We start from the raw sequence: 19,404 nt of genomic DNA on the forward strand, positions 1-19,404 counted from the left end.
ACTAATGAAAACATAAGTTATGAATATTATATTCTATTTCTGCCAATAGATCCCCTGAAATCCAACACACTGGACCTTTAAAAAAATATGCGCCAAATAAAGTAATATCAAATCCCTGTCTTACCACCCAGCAGGCATTTCCAAGATCAGCGATTTTGACTCGAATAGTCTCGGCGTTGCGCGGGTCTAGTGGGTTGATCAGGAGATCTGCAGCTCTGGCCCTGACTGGGAGGGGACGGAGTGGGAAAGAACAGGGTTAACACACACACAGGAAGTAGAGATAAGAAGAGTTTACACACTCTAATGTACTAATAAAGAGAGATAAGATAAGATATACTTTTAATGTCCCTGTAGGGAAATTTGTTCTTGACTCTGTCTGGCAGTTCCACAGTAGATAAAAACATACAACTAGCTTCCATGTAACACACCACATAATATACATTTATTATAGACCAGGAACTCTTCAGCTCTTACAACAAAGAATCAATTCCTAACTTAGTCCTGATGACCTATTTGGAGCGTTGTGTCACTAACTTTACCTGGTGTTTGCACTCGCTGAGAACAGTTTTGTTTAAAATCCTTATTTAAAGCTGCAGTAGGCAGTATATTTTTTGACATCACTGCGCAAAAATTACATAATAACCTTTCAGCATATTGTAATTCAAGTGTTCTGAGAGAAAACTAGACTTCCACTCCTCCTCATGGCTCTGTTTTCAGGCTTTAAAACATCTAGCCCGTGACGGGAGACTTTGACCAATCACAGGTCATTTCAGAGAGAGAGAGCATTCCTATTGGCTGTGCTCCGGTCATGTGACCAGAACTTGGCGTTCCTTAAAGAGATTTCCAACATGGCTGCTGCGTCACAAACTTTCTCATGTTACAGCTAAACCGTGCACTACAAGATGATTCTGAGAACATCTGAGGAGAGAAATAGACATTAACGTAACAGAATATTGATTCATATTTGATCAGCGCTGCCTAGTTTGACCGTTTGGTCGGAGTTCAGAGTGATTGACAGCCGGCTCTCATAGACGGCAGCTGGACAGCAGACCTCAGATCAGCTCTTACTGCTTGTTTTCCTCCGGTCTGTGAAATCTTGCAGATGCCGTTAGGAGCACCGGAGGACACAGAGGATGATTTTTTTTCAGGTTACCTGTTTCATGTACTACTGTCACCATATAGTGACCGTTTTATAAAAATAACTTTTTTTAATCATATTTGCTCCAATCTCACCTACTTCAGCTTTAATAGAAATTTTTGAGAAAATATATATATATTGTGACCGGAGCACAGCCAATAGGAACGCTCTCTCTCTCTGATATGACCTGTGATCGGTCAAAGTCTCCCGTCACGGGCTAGATGTTCTAAAGCCTGAAAACAGAGCCATGAGGAGGAGCAGAAGTCTAGTTATCTCTCAGAACACTTGAATTACAATATGCTGAAAGGTTATAATGGACTTTTTGCCCAATGATGCCAAAAATATACTGCCTACTACAGCTTTAATGTCACGATATAGCGACCGCTTTATAAAAATAACTTTTTTTTTAATCATATTTGCTCCAAACTCGCCTACTTTAAGCTCTTGAGATGTGAACTTAGAAGTGACCCTGGAGCTAGAAAGTTAGAGTCTGAGTTAACGATAATATAATGAACGCTGCAGGTGGATGAGTAATGGTGGTGGTGAGTCATTAATAATACCCAGAGGAGATTATGTGGACGCTAAAATGTAATAATGAGCAACTGAACTGTATGATCTTCCCAGGCAGCTATGATGTATAAGATAGAAAATCAAAACACAGTTACCTCACCTAAGATCCAAATTAATTATCATTATGCTTTTTTTCCTTTTCATCATCTATCCAAGTAAAATTATCATTTACATGTAATTTACAAGATTCAAATTTCGTTTTTAATAGAGATTTTGGCAAGAAGGAAGCATAAATCAGGCAGCATTAAATCCTTTGTTGTTACAATATGAAATAAATCTGATTAATATAGAATGAAAAGAATTGACAGGCGATATCCCACTCCAATTATGGAGCCCCAACGTGTTCAGTATTATAAATTAAAAGAAAAAAAACATTATTAAATAAATAATCACATGAATAAAATGTGTAAAATATATAAATGAACCAATAAATTGTGAAATCTTCAAAGAAATGATTCACATTCAACCTATTGGTAGGAGTTATTACATGATAATTAGTTATTCTTATTTCTAGGATAACATTTTTATTTGAATTAATTAAATTAAATTTAATTAAAATTTTATGTAATAAAAACAGACTTTTGATGAAGAGAACTTTCAAAAAAAATTGTCTATAATGAAATTAAAATATACTCCTGCAAAGCTCTTGAGAGTTAGAATGATTAAATAATATATCATAATAATCAGTTGAATTTGTCTTAAATTATTTGACAAATTCTTAGGTATTTTTTATTTTTTTTATATTAACACAGTTTATTCATGTGGTTATTTATTTCTTATACCATACCAAAACATAATTCTAGATTCTGATTGGCTGACAGCGGGATAAAGGATGCAAAATATAGTGTAAGCAATGAAATAAGAGTTCTAGTGAAAGTACTCTAAATGAGTAAATGTAAATTTACTCAGTAATTAAATAATTATGTGTGAAAATAATCATTTTGTGTGTGTAAATCAGTGGATAACCACGTCTTACCTTTGGGTGTGTCTCCCGTGCTCGAGGACGACACAGTGCGACTGCGGTCAGCGACGGGGCTGTTGGGCGACCGGCCCGCTCCGATGTCCACCGTTCCTACGGAAATGGGGTTTCCCGGCATGGGATCCAAGGGCAGGTCGGGGAAGATAGGCACGGTGGCCCGATGGCGTTCACGGTCACGGTCACGGTCACGGTCACGATCACGATCACGATCACGATCACTGCCGCCGTTGGTCAGCCCCGGCTCGCCCAGGTCGCCGTTATACAGCTCGTAACCGGAGCTGAGAGAGTTGTCCCTGTCCGTGTAGCTGAGCTCGGACTCCACCAGGGGGCAGAGGAGAGGCTCGGGGGTCGGCGATGGAGGCGGCGGGTTGCCGGGTTTCGGTTTCAGTCCCTCCGATCCCAACAGAACGTGACCGTTGGTTTTGACCGAATTGCTCTTGTTGTTGTGGGGTTTGATGGGGGAGGTGGAGGCCGTGAGGAGTTCCGTGGTCGTGTCGTCATCCTCGTCGTCGTCATCATCATCCTCCTCCTCCTCCTCCTCCTCCTCTTCCTCCTCCTCGTCCTCCTCATCCTCCCCCTCCTGCTCCTTTGACTCCTTATCCTCCACCACTGCCTCCTCCTCTGTTTTGTTCTCAGTCTTTGGCTCCTCTGTCTCGTTCTCCTCTCTTTCAGTCTCTTTCTCCTCCTCTTCTTCTTCCTGCTCCTGCTCCTCCTCTACCTTCTCCTCTTCCTCATTCCCATCCTCTGCCCCCTTTAATCCCTCCTCCTCCTCCTCCTCCTCCTCGCCCTCCTCGTCCTCATCCTCGTCCTCTACCTCTGCTTGTGTCTGATCTACATTACCTTCATCTGTATTGGAGGGAATGGGGGCATCTTTTTCAACGGTAGGCGTGGGCTCTTCCTCCTCCTCCTCCTCCTCCTCCTCATCCTCCTCCTCCTCATCCTCCTCCTCCTCTTCCTCGTCGGGGTCTTCATCAGAGATGTGGAGTGCGTTGCTCTGCTCCTGGGGAGGCGCTGCGCCTAACATGGAGAGAGCAGAGAGAAAAACAGTTAAAGAGGAAGTGGGTGGGAAGGAGATATAAACGCAATGAAAGACAAAGTGTAGGCAGCGAGTAAAGAAAGAGGCTGGAGAGAAGGAGGCAAGAGACAAGGTGAAGAGACAGAAGGTGGAGGAGGGAGACAGAGCTGCTTTTTTTTTTTTTTGTGAATCAGCCGAGCCTCCATATACGCAGCGGGACTAGCGTGGGCCGAGCGGTTGGAACCACTCCACCTTCTATTCATTCACAGACAGACTGCACAAACCTACGTACACGTACTCACACACTCAATCAGGCTGCAGATCTTTGCTTTAAAAAACCTTTCTAGTCGCTGATAACCTGAATACAGTAAACAGACTGGACTGTACATCGCACCGTTAAAATGAAGAATAAACACCTCAACGTCAAGTATGTTAAACGACTAAAGATAACAACCTGGTGACTTTAAATTAGGGCTGTTAATGCAAAATCGTTTTAACGCCACTAATTTCTTTAACGCAATCGATCTTGCAGAGGGTGTACCGGGGTCAGTTTTAAAGCTAGAGTGAAGATACTGGTATCATATGGTAAATGGACTTGCATTTATATACAGCATATAGCGCTTTTCTAGTCTTCCGACCACGCTTTACACTACATGTCATTATTCACACATTCATGGCAGAGGCTGCCAAGGTGCCAACTTTGCCCATCAGGATCTAATTTAAATACTCATTCACACACCGATGGCTATGCCTTCGGGAGCAATTTGGGGTTAAGTGTTTTGCTCAAGGACACATCGACATGTGACCCGGAGCAGCCGGGGATCGAACCACCAACCTTCCGATTGGTGGACAACCTGCTCTGCCCTCTGAGCCACAGCCGCCCCTCTAGTGAATGTACAGTGGACGTTTGTGCAGAAATAACTGCTGCAGCTCGTCCAGACCAACAGAGGTTTCCCGTGTCTTGTGAAGTGACGGGGCTCTGCAACGAGAAACGTTATCGTCTCCAACCAAAACTCCGGCGTCTCCCCTGTTCCCTCCGGCCGCGGTCGGGAGGCTGAGGCAGGAAAAGCCAACACTAGGATCAGCATTGATTCATGGAGAGACCTTCGTCTGGTCAGCTAACATTACTGCCAAGCAGCTGAAATATAGAGTGATATTGTGCTTTTAACTGACGTGTGTCACCTCACTTTGAGCGATGCTCGTTCATGTCTATGTAGAGCGAGCACAAGCGCGAGCCCGACGGTGACTTTCGTTGACTTCACGGTCACAGGTGTCGCTGTTAACAAGACATTTCTGATTCTTACATAGAGTCCCTTTAAAGTTGTAGCTTTAAGAGGTGCATGATTATTTACACATTATCATATGTGTATTAGTAACATTATATCAATATATATCACGGTTTTCGTCAATACCGCGACACATCTCAATATTTAGTAAAGCTCTGTGATGCTAATTCAACATCATGCTGTATTTATCGTATTACGGTTGGTAAACTTGACTCACATGTATGATTGGTCAACCTGACGGGCCTCTCCCTCTCTCTCTCTCCTCCCTCCTCCTCCTCGTCTTCCCCATCCTCCTCATCGTCGTCGTCCTCGTCGCTCTCTCCCAGGGCCATGCTGGGGCCCAGGTGTGGCGTCGGCGGCTGCAGCGGCGAGGACGGGTCGCGTTCGTGCTCCTCTTTCTCTTCTTCCCCGTCTTTGGCTCTCTCCTCTTTCTTCTCGGCCTCTCTCTCCAGAGCTTCGATCTCCAGCATCCGCCTCTCCAGTAGCTCGGCCTGGCGCTTCTGTTTCTTCTTCAGCTTCTTCTTCTTGTTCTTGGAGATCTTCCCCACCTGGGACAAAAAAAACAGGAGTCACAGGGGGGGGGGACATGAGTGAGTACGAGGTATTCAAGGAGTAAAAAGTTTTGATATTTATTTGAATTGTGGGTGATGATTTGTGAGTAATGTCCACTAACACCTCCACTGTATATGGATAATAAATATTATATGTCTCTCGGAATTTCTGCTCCTATTTTTATATTTCCTTATAGTTAAATTGTTCATATTTGTTACACTTTGTTTAGCTCTTTTCTTACTGTGTTAGCTGATGCTTCTTGTTTTTTGCACGATCCTCTTTGCTGCTGTACACTGCAAATGTCCCCACTGCAGGACTAATAAAGGAATATGTTATCTTATCTTATTTGATTATGTGAAGAAACAAAAAGCTGAAAACGTTTTTTTTTACGTTCTGGAGATGCATCGACTATATATTATATAAAAGAAAGTTCCTCTGACAGTGACATGCAAATTTCCAATTTTACTGCATCTAGTTTGGTATTTTTTAAAGTTTGCAAATTGCATAATTTATTAGGGATTCCTTAAACATCCGTCTTTGTTAATGTAGAGCAGTAGGAGCTTTGAAACCAGTTTAAAAACCTGCAAACATTTTGAGGATTGCCTATAAATATTGTGGTGCACTCAGTACCTCACTGTGCCGCCGCTGGCTATCACAGAAATCACACCAAACAGTGTGAAATGCTGTACCTTATTTTTGACTTTGTGTGTGTGTGTGTGTGTGTGTTTATGTTTGTGTGTGTGTGTGTGTGTGTGTGTGTGTGTGTGTGTGTGTGTGTGTGTGTGTGTGCACTCCTCTCATTTCATACTCACATCTGTTGTACTCACCGGTTTGAGCTGGGGGGCTGTGCTAACTGACAGACACAAAGAAAAACAACAACAATCAGAGGCTTCAAACTTTTCACCGACATCAATCCGGCAAACCAACAACAACAACTGAGTTCACACCACGTTCGACATCCCGCTCGCCTGGAAAAGAGATTGTTTTATACACCCGGTACGTACAGAATCTGTAGGTGAAATGAAGATTCACACTCCCACAGAACTTACTCACTTGTCCCAGATCCATAACATTATGGTTTATTCTTCTCATGGCTGAGAATGTAGCTCCTATATAGTACAATATATGTCACCTCGATCAGCTGACAACAATCACAATGTGGGTAATAAACATATATATATATATATACACATACATACATTTTTCATTAGTTCCATAAATGGTCTCGTAATATTCACGCCCAACAGACAAAGTGGTGCACAAAACATACATTTTAGGATTGATTTTAGTGTCATCTACTGAGGGTGCAATAATATATAAAACACCAAAAATATTCCTAAATAAACTTGTTATAACACAAACAATCCAAAGTATGTTGCCATTTTTGTCCTTCGTTCCTTCAATCTTTCCTGAAACACATCACAGATGTCAAATGAAACAGAAAAAAAGGACATTTTTGCTATAAAAGCACGTCCACAAATGTTAATGACAATAAAACATGTTGGTTATTTTGCCTCTTCAGTCGCCACCAGAACCCTTCTGTGTTGACAGTTGATGCTTCTGTGCCCTTTAAATTGTGTAGAAATGTAAGCAGTATAATTGGTTACCCTAAAGCTCAAAGAGACTCCATCCGCTGATGCAAGCAATAGACAGCTCATGTGGGGGTTCAGCAGGAGGACAGGGTTCATGTCGAGTTTGTCAAGAACTCGCCTTTTTTTTCTTTTCAGTGGAGGAACTCGGTGACAGGAGATGAAAAAGCGAGGAACTGGGAAGGCACAAAAGGCTTCCTCTTTTGTTTCCTGAGCACTTCAATATTAAACATTTTTTTCATTCGTTAAAAACATATCAAACAAAAAAGAGATTTATTACATTATTGACGATTCATGATTTATTTGCATTGACTATGAATGCCAACATCAAATCAGGAATATGAGCTATTAACCTACAACATGAACTGCAAGCTTCCCCTTTTACCTAAAATCGAAATGTCTTTGAAGAAGCATCTTGCATAAATAAAACACTAAATCAACAGACTTCTCTGCATGCTGGGTTTCTGTGGAGCTACGCTGCTGCCAAAGTTATACATGTTTTAATTTACCAAGTAAAATAAATGATAACTTGGTAGCAAAATTTTGGGGGAAAAACCTACATGTAAATTGCAAAATTATAAGAAATAGTTTTATATTTCGGTAAATATCTTTATTGGCTTCCTCGCCAAAAGTGACGGTACGTGTCCACAGGATCCGTCCTTTCCAAGCTTCCCATTCATTGTCTATGTAAGCAGCCGTGCAATGCATTCTGGTAGCGTGGCGGCGCGATTCGAGAGACGGACCGTCACGTTGGCCGCTTCTCATTTGCATATAAAGTTGAGGTCTAGGCGACTTCATGCAAATCATGAAGTCCGACACGACTCGCCGACTCTGGGAACTCCCGAGAAACTTTTAAACTAACGGTTGTCGACCTAAAATAAAGACAGATTTCGCTGGCTTAATTCTCGCTAGGGATGTTAATTTTGAAAAATGTTCTTAACCGATAACCGACCCTCGTTAACCGATTATTAACCGCTAACCGACAAGATTTGTGCCTCTCGCCAGCTGCAGTGTACGAGCACAACAGATAACTGAGTCCCCAGTTCACCGTTCGGGAGCGTTAACTTAGCAGCTACGATGCTGCGTGTAGTGTCGCGGACATGCAGCCACTTTCCCAGTAAAAGTCTCCACAGCACATGTAGTTTAGTTTAGCAGGTTGTCAGCTGTGTGTCTGCCCGGCGGAACGCCAGCGAGTGTCCGACAAACAGTGTGTGTATTTGTGCTACGTTAGCAGCTCTAGCATTGCCGGTGGCTTCGTGCTCGCCGCCGCACCACACATAAACTGTCAGCGCGGTGGAACTTTAAGGAGTTTCCGACAGACTGTGTGTGAGTGGCGGTGGTGAGTTGTCGGTGGCGTTGTAGCTGTGAATGTAACTGTAACAGTGTGTGTACAGTTTATTTGTCGGTGAATAAATGCTACAAAACTACAACTCCTCCGCTCCGCTCAGGCGAGCTGGAGAGACCGGAGCCGACTTCCTGTATCCTGCAACTCCGGCTCTGCCTCTTAAGGTGGGCTGTTAAGGTGGACCAGCTTTTCTCCTTAAAGTGACGAGCCGCTCAGCTTTTAATTAATTATTAATATTTCTTTTAAGCATTTTAACCGATAGCGTTAATCGGTTAAAATGCTTAATGTCGGTTAATTATTAACATCCCTATTTCACGCATTAAAATTTTTCAGAAACACATTTCGTTGAACTATTTTCGTAATATAAGAGAAGACATGTTGGTTTTGGTTTAAAAGTTGTGAGCAGCAGCCCACGAGGGAAAGCGTTCATCCAATCAGGTGGCCAGTACCTAACGGCAGCACATCAAGCGTCCAATGCTGGGAAGCAAAGGCGATCCCTCACGTCCAAAAACGCCCCTGTGGACGTGTCCCAGTAGGTAAGAAGATCGAGCGCTCTCATGTCTGTATGCTTCATATGAAGCTACAGCCAGCAGCAAGTTAGCTGAGCTTAGCATAAAGACTGGAAACAGAGGGAAACAGCTAGCCTGTATTGCCTCTTCTCATCTAACTCTCAGCAAGAAAGCAAACTTGCCAAAATGTTGCATACCTCCTTTAGTACTCCCATAGCGTGAGTGTTTGTGTGTCTACCTGCTGATCCAGACGGTGGGGGGGCTCCAGCTTTCTGCCATTCGGTCGCCTCCATCGCCATACGCCTCACAAAGGCGTCATCTACGCACATCAGGATGTTCTCCGGCTTGATGTCCGTGTGGATGATTTTACATTTCGTGTGGAGGTAGTCTAGACCCTGCAGGACCTGCAGACACATTCACATAAACAGACACAGATTTTATTACTGAAAAACAGCTCTTCTAAAGAATGCAGCCAAGGCCGCTCTCCCTCTTTATCTCCCTCCCTTTCATTCCTTCTCTCTTTTTCAGAGCCAAATTAGCCGTTCTTCTAATGCCTGTCATTCTCCGAGGCCAGAGAGAGGAGAGGCTGTTTGTGTTTCACTGCTTCTCTTGTTTGTTTCTGTCCAGAGGCTTTGAGATTGAAGCGGGGAACCGTCTCTAAATTTAATTTCTACTCATCTTCAGCTTGGCTATCGAGAGGCAGGCGGGGGGGGAGGCTGGCAGCGGCTGAAACGGCTCAATGACTTCACATGCTCATCAGGTGGCTGCCTGAAAGCACTGCGTCTTAGGATGGCAGCGGCACTGAAGTGTGAAGTGCACAATGGCATGCACTGTATTATTAGGCCCAAGTATTGGGTGTGAACTTTGCTGTGTGAGTCCGTCTCTCTTGCTCTTTATATGTTAGATTTCTTCCTCCACTTCTTTTTCTTTCTTTCCTCTCAAGTCTTCTACAGTCTGTGAATACAGTAAGTTAACCTCTCGAGGAATTCTAGATAGACATACTGTCAGTCTCAGTACAATAATACACATTCATGTTTCATGATACACTAACTTGCCTAATTTAAAAGTACCAGAAGAATACTGAGAAGGTGCAGTCTGCTTGGTTTTAGGTATCTTTCTTGTAAATATCAAAAAACAAAATCGACTCAACCAACTCTTAAAGCTGCATAACTACTCATCAGTAATGTCAAATGACTTCTCTGATTGTTATCAAACTATGAAAGAGGCTGAGTTGATAATCATGTCTTTGTCCAGACTGTGCTCAGGACACTGAAGAGACACAGCTCCAACATGCTCGACCTGACAAAACAGAAGCATCAGTGAAGTTGATAATATACACTGTACTATATGACATGAAAAAAACACCTTTCCCACTTGAAAATTCCACATGAATACAATGAAAAGCCAAACATCTGAGTTTTCCACCAGCACTTAAACACAACACGCATTTGTGGATCGGAGTAAAAAGCTCCAAACACAAATGTAACCCAAACCACATGAGTTGGTAATCTGTCAATAAAACGCATAACACATGTTTCTGTTTTTAAATGTTACACAGGAAGCATTTCAAATTAAAATGTTATTACATTCATGAAGTCATTGTTGGAAATATTTGCATCATTTTGCAGAATTATTTAACGGGACATGTGTTGACTATTTACTGTACCGGCCAGATCTGAGTGAAGTGTAGATTTTAGATTTTAATGTCTGTCTAAATGTTAGTTTTTTGCCTTAGCTTTTATTGTCCTGTGCACACAGGACATGCATATGTGTAAATAAGGTTGAATTTGTTTGAATTTGTGATCATACATCTGTCATCATCACCATCGTCATATACCGTACAGTTTGTTTTTAATGTGTGTCGAATGAAACACAGATTTGTCAGTAGACAAAGGCTCCGTTCACACTGCAAGCCTTAGAGCTCAATTTGGATTTATTGCTCAGATATGATTTTTTTGTTTGGTTGTTCACATTATTTTTTTAAATGTGGTCAATATCAGATTCCAGATTGATCTGGTCACGGTCCTGAACTGACCTGCAGGTGCAGAAGAACAATAATAAAGACGTCCCACGCAGCACGCTGGTGTACATAAGTAGTAGATGATAACAAGGACGAGGAGAATGGGAGCCAAATATTTAATTAGGAGCAATGGCTGTTCTTCTGTTCGGAGGTGTGTGTGGAGTCGGAGCCAGGAGTGGTGGGATCGTGATGTGAATATGGCTTCACTGAAACAGATTTCATCCAACATTTCAGGATGTCGAGAGTTACTTTTAACTAACTTATCTGTCAGCGTCCCTCCACGGGATCTAGGGCAGGAGTTCAGGCCCACTTCTGATTGCTAAAGATTTTTCCCGAGGACCACCTTCCCAAATAAATGACAAACTGGAACACCATAAATATGTGTTATGCCACTGTCAGGTGTAATGACCCACATAAATATTCAGCTTCCCCTCAGCCATCCCTCCCTGCCGTTATGAATCCAACGTATTCAGGGTCATATTTCCTCACCACACGCTGTGGAGCTCTTACTGGAGCTGGGTTGTCTCCAACGGGAATCTTTCGTTTCAATAACCACTCCATTTTGTGTCACTGCATCCGAAACATATATGTCTGTAAAGGGGAGATTCGTGGGTACCCATAGAACCCATTTTCATTCACATATCTTGAGGTCAGAGGTCAAGGGACCCCTTTGAAAATGGCCATGCCAGTTTTTCCTCGCACAAAATTTAGCGTAAGTTTGCTGCATTATTTAGCCTCCTCCCCGACAAGCTAGCATGACATGGTTGGTACCAACGGATTCCTTATGTTTTATAGTTTCATACGATATCAGTATCTTTACTATCGTTTAAAACTGAAAGACAGAATAGTGTCCGTCAGATTTTGAAGAGGTTAATGATCTAACCATTTAGCAGTGTGAACGTAGCCTTATATTAAATTCTCGTTACTGTACTAGATGAATCGTGTGTTAAATGTGATTAAACATGCCATTGGTAAATGTCATAATCAAGTAAGGACACAGCTCCATTCAGGACAAATATTTGATAAATATGTGACCTTGTTTGATATGTAACGCACTGCCACTCTGAGGGGAAATCCATGTAACGTTAATGGCAGTGGTGAGATGCGTAATGTATCCAAATATTGTGGAAATACAGTCAGCAATGTCAGCTATACTGTCTATAAATAGATTTGGTGTGTGTGTTTGTGTCCTTACCTGTTTGATAATGCTCTTGACACACGGCAGCGGCAGACCTTGGTAGTTGGATTTAATAATCCACTTCAGCAGGTGGTGGCCGAGCACCTCGAACACCATACACACATCTGGGATGGACAGTCAAGGACTCACATTATCACATGTCTGTCACTCACACATACAAACACACATACAAACACACACAGTGTGTTCCAATCCGCGTACTTCTGTACTTACACTTACTATTTTGAGTGCATAAGTGCGTTCACACTGGGAAGTACGGCAAAATGCAGTGCACTCAAAGTACCCGGATGTTGTACTCAAAACGGTCAGATCGTTGAGTGTGGAACGCTGGAAACTTTCCACACTCAACTTTCGCCACCTTGGCTGCGTAGCGGAAGGGGCGGAGCCACGACCACTATTCAAACATACGTAGATAACAGAATTAAACAATACAATACGTAAACATACCGGTGCATTTTCAGCCAACAGGAGGACACATCGTAGGAGTAGGCGACGACGTTGGAAAAGTAATTTCCACTCTGCTTTCATTTTTTTTCAGAAGATATTTTGACGGGTAGCGAGCCACAGTCAAATGTTGCGATCGTCATTTCCGGTCAGTGCGCCGCAGAATATTCGATTTGAAACGACCCTACCCCGCTGAAATTTACACACTACTCAAGTGAGTACAGAGTGCACAAAGTGCACTACATTGAAGTGTACTTCTGGAAGTACGTGGATTGGAACACACTGATACACTCTCTCTTCTGATGGGGATACGTATGCCGTTGACTCCAGAGATCTTGAAGTCGTCTATCAGCTGAACCACCATGTCCTTGTTGGGGTCGGCAGGGTCGCTCTCTCTCACCTGGAGGACAAGAGGACGAAGAGATGAAACAAACGTGACCGGAAGAAGGAACAGGAGATGAAGTAGGGTAAAAACAAAGAGAGATGAAAAAAAAGGTAAGAAAGAGGGAATGGGATGAGTGAAGGAGAAAGAGAAAGGCAGAGGAAAAGAGGGCAAGGGAGATGGATGTAGGGGATAAAGATGTTGAAAAATTGATTCTGAGATGACAGTACTCTGCATCCAACATGCAAGATAAATGACCACTGAATCTGTAGTGTTTCTGTTGCAAGGTGTGAGGAGGGAGGAAAAGAGGGAAGAACAGGAGGAAATAGATGAGATAATCGAGCAGAAAAGGATGGTAAGAAGAAAGAAAGGAAACACAAAACGAACACTTAAATGTCAAACTAATCAGATCCTCACACATCGCAGCAGTTTGATCTCATCCAGCGCCGTCTCCGTGTAATGCTGAGCGCTCTTCACCACCTTCATCGCCACAAAGTTCTTCACTCTGTTAATGACAAACACAAGATATGTGCAGTTACTTTCATACTAAACGGGCTGTTGAAGCCGGTAATGCTGATTAATGTGTCCGTATCGATATTATAAAACATCCCTCGCCATGACTTTATTACACATTTTGCTCAGGTATCGTTCACACTGCCCACACTGCCGCTGGAAATGCAAATGTGGCAATGTGGCATTTCATAACATAGAAAAATAACATTAACACTAATGGCAGAAGTCAATCAGAGCTCTTCTCCAGCACGCCATGCTTTATTCACCAAATGAAGCTCTATTGTAAGTTCAGTCAGGAAGACTATAAACTTCTGCATGTTGAGAGAACACACGTCTTAATGTTGACACAGTGAATATGACCTTTGTCAAGGATTGTGACTGACTGTAAGTAACCCAACTCCAACTCACTGGTTTTTGACCACCATTAGTGTAATTAACACCAGCGACGTGAGTCAATTAGTGAGTGTGTGTGTGTGTGTGTGCGTGTGTGTGTCAGGGAAAGGTGACACTGGGTTGATGATACTGTCATCCATCCCGCCTGGTTGCCACGTGAACACAGAAACAACATAATAGTGCAAATGCATGGCTTTGGTGCCATGTGGTGTTGGTTGCAACCGTCCGTCGTCGTGGTAACGTGCCAGCTTGTGTCAACAGGTGCATGGGTGGTTTATATGATGTGTGTGTGTGTGTGTGTATGTGTATGTGTGTGTGTGTGTGTGTGTGTGTGAGAGATAGAGCAAGGTGAAGTGAAGGACAGCAAGAAGAGCCTTTGTGTGCACGTGTTGGTGTGTGACGGGGCGTGTTGAGGTGTTTGAGGTGAGTGTGTGAGTCTACTATACCGTACTATACTGTGTGTATATGCGTGTGTGTGTGTGTGTGTGTGTGTGCGTGCGTGTGCGTGTGCGTGTGCGTGTGCGTGTGTGTGTGTGTGTGTGACTCACTGTATGTCCCAGCATAGCCATACGGTGGAGAAGTGGCCCCACCCCAACTTCCTGATCACATGGTACCTCCCGTTGAACAAATCCCCGATCTTCACCGGATGGTACCCTCCTGAGAGGGATAAAGAGAGAGAGAGAGGATGAAGGTTACAGGCGACTGTTAGTGATAACCAGCCGATGACGTGAAATCCATTAGTGAGTAAGACGTGGAGGGAGAGCAGCAGAGAGGGAGGGAGGTCAAACTGAGACGGGAGAGAAGTGTTGTGGATTAATAAGGAGAAGCAGATGGAAAGTACAGCACAAAGAAACATTTCTAGTGACAGGTAGCATCTAGTGAAGGTATGATAACAATAAAAAAAATCCTTAAATGTTCCAAATTAGACCTGGGAAATAACCAAATACGATACGATGCGATACGATGCGATGCGATACGATGCGATGCGATACGATACGATACGATACGATACGATACGATACGATACGATACGATACGATAAGATAAGATAAGATAAGATAAGATACGATACGATTCAGTTCCGTTCAAGAAGTTTACAGACAGATCAAACATACAATTACACATATGACACTTTTGTAGACCTACAAAACACATTCAAACAGTCATGACAATTAAACAATATCACATTATATCCTCAGATCATCATTTAGCAGCACACTGATTTTGGTTTAGCAACAAGATAGACTGATGTATAAAATAATTCTTCAACCTCTTGCATTTAAATGGGATTAATAATATTAATAATAATATTAATAAAACTAATAATTTAAAGGGATTCTAAATCGCCTATTGGAGGCCCGAAGTTGGTATCAGAATATCACCGTGACAACCGGAGTGCACACAAAACAGAACAGTAAAATTAAAATCATAACACATTTTAACTATGTACTGTATGTGCGTCTGTAAATTTGGTTTAATATCACTCAGAGTAACTTTGACTTTATGATGATAAACAATGATAAAACATAAAGGAGGGTGCTTGTTAAGAGGTTAAACAAAACATAACTCGGTAATTGTTTGTGATGCTTCAACCTGGAGCTGAATATGTTTACCTCAATGAAACATCAAAATCCTCTTTGTTGTTACTATGATGACACGACCAGCTGGCAGAGAGAGACGTCGAGCTTGCCAGGGTTACGTTTGTTGTAGGTGTATTTTATTGAACACAAAATTGGTGAATCTTAAGTAAAATAGCGCAGACACACAAGAAGATGGGTGGGCAGGCCGAAATATGTATACAGAACACTACGAATAATACTATTACTACTGCTGATAATAATTATGCACGTCTCCTAAGAGGGTTATTAAATGTCTTAAAATGTTCAGAAATAAAAGACTGAACACATGAAGGGCTTTATGAGGAGAATCAGTCATTTTGAACAGAGAGCCGATGAGAAGAAGCCAAAATACATAACAGAGATGTTGTACTTTCATCTTACTGAAGTGAGATCTGACAGTTTGGCTGCGCTTCTTCCAAAACACCCTCAACCAGCATATGATTAAAAGACATCATGGTTAGAGTGATAACAGCAGAATAATATTTAAAACACACGGCACTAGTTTTTCCTACAGATATCGAATGATGTGTAAATGTTCGACAGCGTTGACAGAACGGGAGTAGCATCTTGAAACAGAGCGGGTGTAATGATAATGAACCTCTTAGCAGAGACAGCACAGCCGTTGGCGTCCTGAGCCTCTGCAGGAAACTAGGCTGCCGCTCCTTCCTGGCAACAACCAAACAACCTTGAAACGCTGGTGTCGCAACTACCGAGCGCTGCACACTGATGGCTACGACGACGCTGCTGCAAATCCCATCAGCACGGAGGGAGAAATGAGGGAAAGAATTACAGACGTGATTGGAGAGAGAGGAGACAGTGTGAGCTCTGTACGACAGATGTAGAGAGGGGGGGAAGTAACAGGCTGGGACAGATGTGTCTGTCTGTGTGTCGTTCTGACCTTTGCAGTAGTCCGCGGGGTCCTCCTGCTCCTCATCGTCGGAGCCCAGGATCTCCTCCTCCGGCTCCGGGGGCCCTGCTGGCTCAGGGGGAGGCGGAGGGGGCGGCGGGGGAGGAGGGGCGGTCACCGGGGCTTTCTGCTGGGTCTCAGGCCTGGAGACACAAAGGTGGGATGACAGTTACATAACAGGTAACTTTTCACTGGGAACCCACCTCCCCAACAGTTTTTCTTTTCTCTAGCTGTGACTCACAGCAGAGTGCAACTGTAGACTGAGCTTCAAGTGCAGATGACTAATACCTAAATAATAACGTGTTGCTGACTGGCATCATTCAGTCACAACAGTGATTCATCCAGTACTAAGTTCAGGAAAGCTTTTTACATCTGCTGCTCTGAACACATTGTGTCAGACAGCTCTTTCATGCAGAGATCAAAACAAAAAGCTCAGGAAGTGACGTTTATATACGTCTGGGTTTAAAAGAAGACCTACAGTGGGCATGACCGTCAATAGTCAGTGTTGCTGAACAAATTTAAGCAACAGAGTCAAAAAAAAAAGAAAAGAGAATGACATCACAACAGCAGGAACGTTTTTGGATTGCAATACAATAAAACCATCAGAAGTGAGCAATATAAAACAGTTAAAACAAATAAAACCCAGCTAACTGATATTTATTCAAGCATTTTCTGCAGGTAGAAGCGAGAGCCTACGTGCAGAACATGCTTAGATACATATTTATCAGTTTTAAGTTGGAGAGTTGTTGTTTTTTTTGACACAATAAAATCAACAATTGAGGTTAAATGGATTTGCATTTATATAGCTCCTTTCTAGTGATCTGACCACTCAAAGCGCTTTACACTACATGTCAGCATTCACACATTCATACGCTGATGGCAGAGACTGCTAACCAGCCCATCAGGGTCTAATCTAGATGCTCATTCAAACACCGATGGCTCAGCCTTCGAGAGCAATTTGGGATTCAGTATCTTGCTCAATGACACTTCGACATGCGGGCTGTAGGAGTCGGGGGTCGAACCACCGATCTTCCAATTGGTGGACGACCAGCTCTATCTCATGAGCCACAGCCGCACCAACAATTCATGTCTAAAAGGTGCTTAGGGAACTTATTACTTGTACAACCACTTCTGTAGAGTCAAACCCAAACACAATGGTTATTCCTGAACTCTCAGATTGACACTAGAGCAAAACACAAGAGGTCTTCTCCAAGATCATGACTTGGCATAGTTGATGCAGACAACATTAATACTGTGATAGTATAACCACAGGATCATCTTAATATCAATTCACGTTCTTAAAGCATCAGTAGGCGAGAACGGAGCAAATATGATAAAAAAAAGTTAGTTTTATAAAGCGGTCGCTATATCGTGACAGAAGTGCATGAAACAGGTAACCTGAAAAAAATCATCTTCTGTGTCCTCCGGTGCTCCTAACGGCATCTGCAAGATTACACAGACCGGAGGAAAACAAGCAGTAAGAGCTGATCTGAGGTCTGCTGTCCATCTGCTGTCTATGAGAGCCGGCTGTCAATCACTCGCCAACTCTGACCAAACGGTCAAACTAGGCAGCGCTGATCAAATATGAATCAATATTCTGTTACGTTAATGCCTATTTCTCTCCTCAGATGTTCTCAGAATCATCTTGTAGTGCACGCTTTAGCTGTAAAATGAGAACGTTTGTGACGTCGCCGCCATTGTGGAATCTGGTGAAGGAACGCCAAGTTCTGGTCACATGTCCAGAGCACAGCCAATAGGAACGCTCTCTCAATGAAATGACCTGTGATTGGTTTTAAAGCCTGAAAACAGAGCCATAAGGAGGAGCAGAAGTCTAGTTATCTCTCAGAACACTTTAATTACAATATGCTGAAAGGTTATTATGGAATTTTTGCCCAATGATGCTAACAATATATACTGCCTACTGCAGCTTTAAGTATTCAAAATCAGGTAGTCAAAGCAAAAAAAAAAAATCACATTGATTTCAATTGTTATATTGTGTTTTTATCTAAAAAGATTTATATGTTCTCAAGAGTTTAAGATCTAATGCTATGAAAGATTTCAAGCCAAAATATCTAAACTACGGTCAAAATCTTCTATCCTGATATAGGTCATTTCATATCTTAATAACGATATATAACACGATAACATGTTTTCTGGTAATGCAATAAATAAATATTCTTCATGAAATAACCACATGGTAAAGCCTGTTTGTGTTTCTCATTTGATTAAAAACTTTAGTGCAAAATGAACATAACAGTTTTCAGATAAATTATAGAGAAAAAATGAAAAACATATTTCCAGTTATACACTTACTATGTTTACATGCATGCACACAAATACGGAGAAATCAGATGACGGCAGTAGTTTGGGGTATTCCCAGACGCAGAATTCTTATCAATTCAGATTTTCGGAGAAATCTCGTAGCTCTCAGACAGTCAGGTCGAACCGATCGACACCCACCCAGCACCTCAGACATGAATCACTAGAAACATGGATACCATCCAAAATCAGAAAAAAATATTTTTTTAATCCTGGAAGAATGTAGTGTTACGGTAGCAGGTATTCTTAAAATGTATTACATGATTAATGACATAGATAGAATATAATAACAGATCATCTCTCGGTTAACAGAGCTTCCTTTTGCTCGTCTAAAATGGAACTGAGCCTATGAGAGAGAAGCGCAGGCTGCTTCTTCCTCCAGGCCCGGCTGCTTTCTGAGCGTTTATCCAGGCTGACGTATACCATGATTGATCAGGCAGTGGGGGGGGTTCAGCATCTCGCGTTAGGTCGCTGCCATGACGGCACACATGGCTATTTGGAACTGTACTAATTGTGTCAGGACACTGCAAGCTCTGCAAGCTCTGGTGCTTTTCAGATTTGTTATGTTAAAGGGTAACTTCAGTATTTTTCCGGTATTTTCCCATGTGTCTAACTGACTAACAGGG

At 42.5% G+C, this 19,404-nt stretch overlaps 1 protein-coding gene across 5 annotated transcripts in view; it reads right to left on the reverse strand.

Moving 5' to 3' along the window:
• The window catches only part of srpk2 (SRSF protein kinase 2), an 89,611-nt gene that overhangs the window by 12,499 nt on the left and 57,708 nt on the right, over positions 1 to 19,404 (reverse strand). For all 5 annotated transcript variants that reach the window (XM_074634200.1, XM_074634198.1, XM_074634197.1 and 2 more), the window contains 10 exons: positions 16,451 to 16,602; positions 14,482 to 14,590; positions 13,445 to 13,532; positions 12,958 to 13,045; positions 12,199 to 12,305; positions 9,222 to 9,387; positions 6,353 to 6,393; positions 5,206 to 5,536; positions 2,685 to 3,704; positions 125 to 225 (listed from right to left, as the gene is read on the reverse strand). In XM_074634200.1, the coding sequence (XP_074490301.1) occupies positions 125 to 225; positions 2,685 to 3,704; positions 5,206 to 5,536; positions 6,353 to 6,393; positions 9,222 to 9,387; positions 12,199 to 12,305; positions 12,958 to 13,045; positions 13,445 to 13,532; positions 14,482 to 14,590; positions 16,451 to 16,602 (2,203 nt within the window). The remainder of the gene's footprint in view (positions 1 to 124; positions 226 to 2,684; positions 3,705 to 5,205; positions 5,537 to 6,352; positions 6,394 to 9,221; positions 9,388 to 12,198; positions 12,306 to 12,957; positions 13,046 to 13,444; positions 13,533 to 14,481; positions 14,591 to 16,450; positions 16,603 to 19,404) is intronic.

Source organism: Sebastes fasciatus, chromosome 4 (assembly GCF_043250625.1).
Source record: "Sebastes fasciatus isolate fSebFas1 chromosome 4, fSebFas1.pri, whole genome shotgun sequence".
In the NCBI taxonomy this organism is placed as follows: Eukaryota; Metazoa; Chordata; class Actinopteri; order Perciformes; family Sebastidae; genus Sebastes; species Sebastes fasciatus.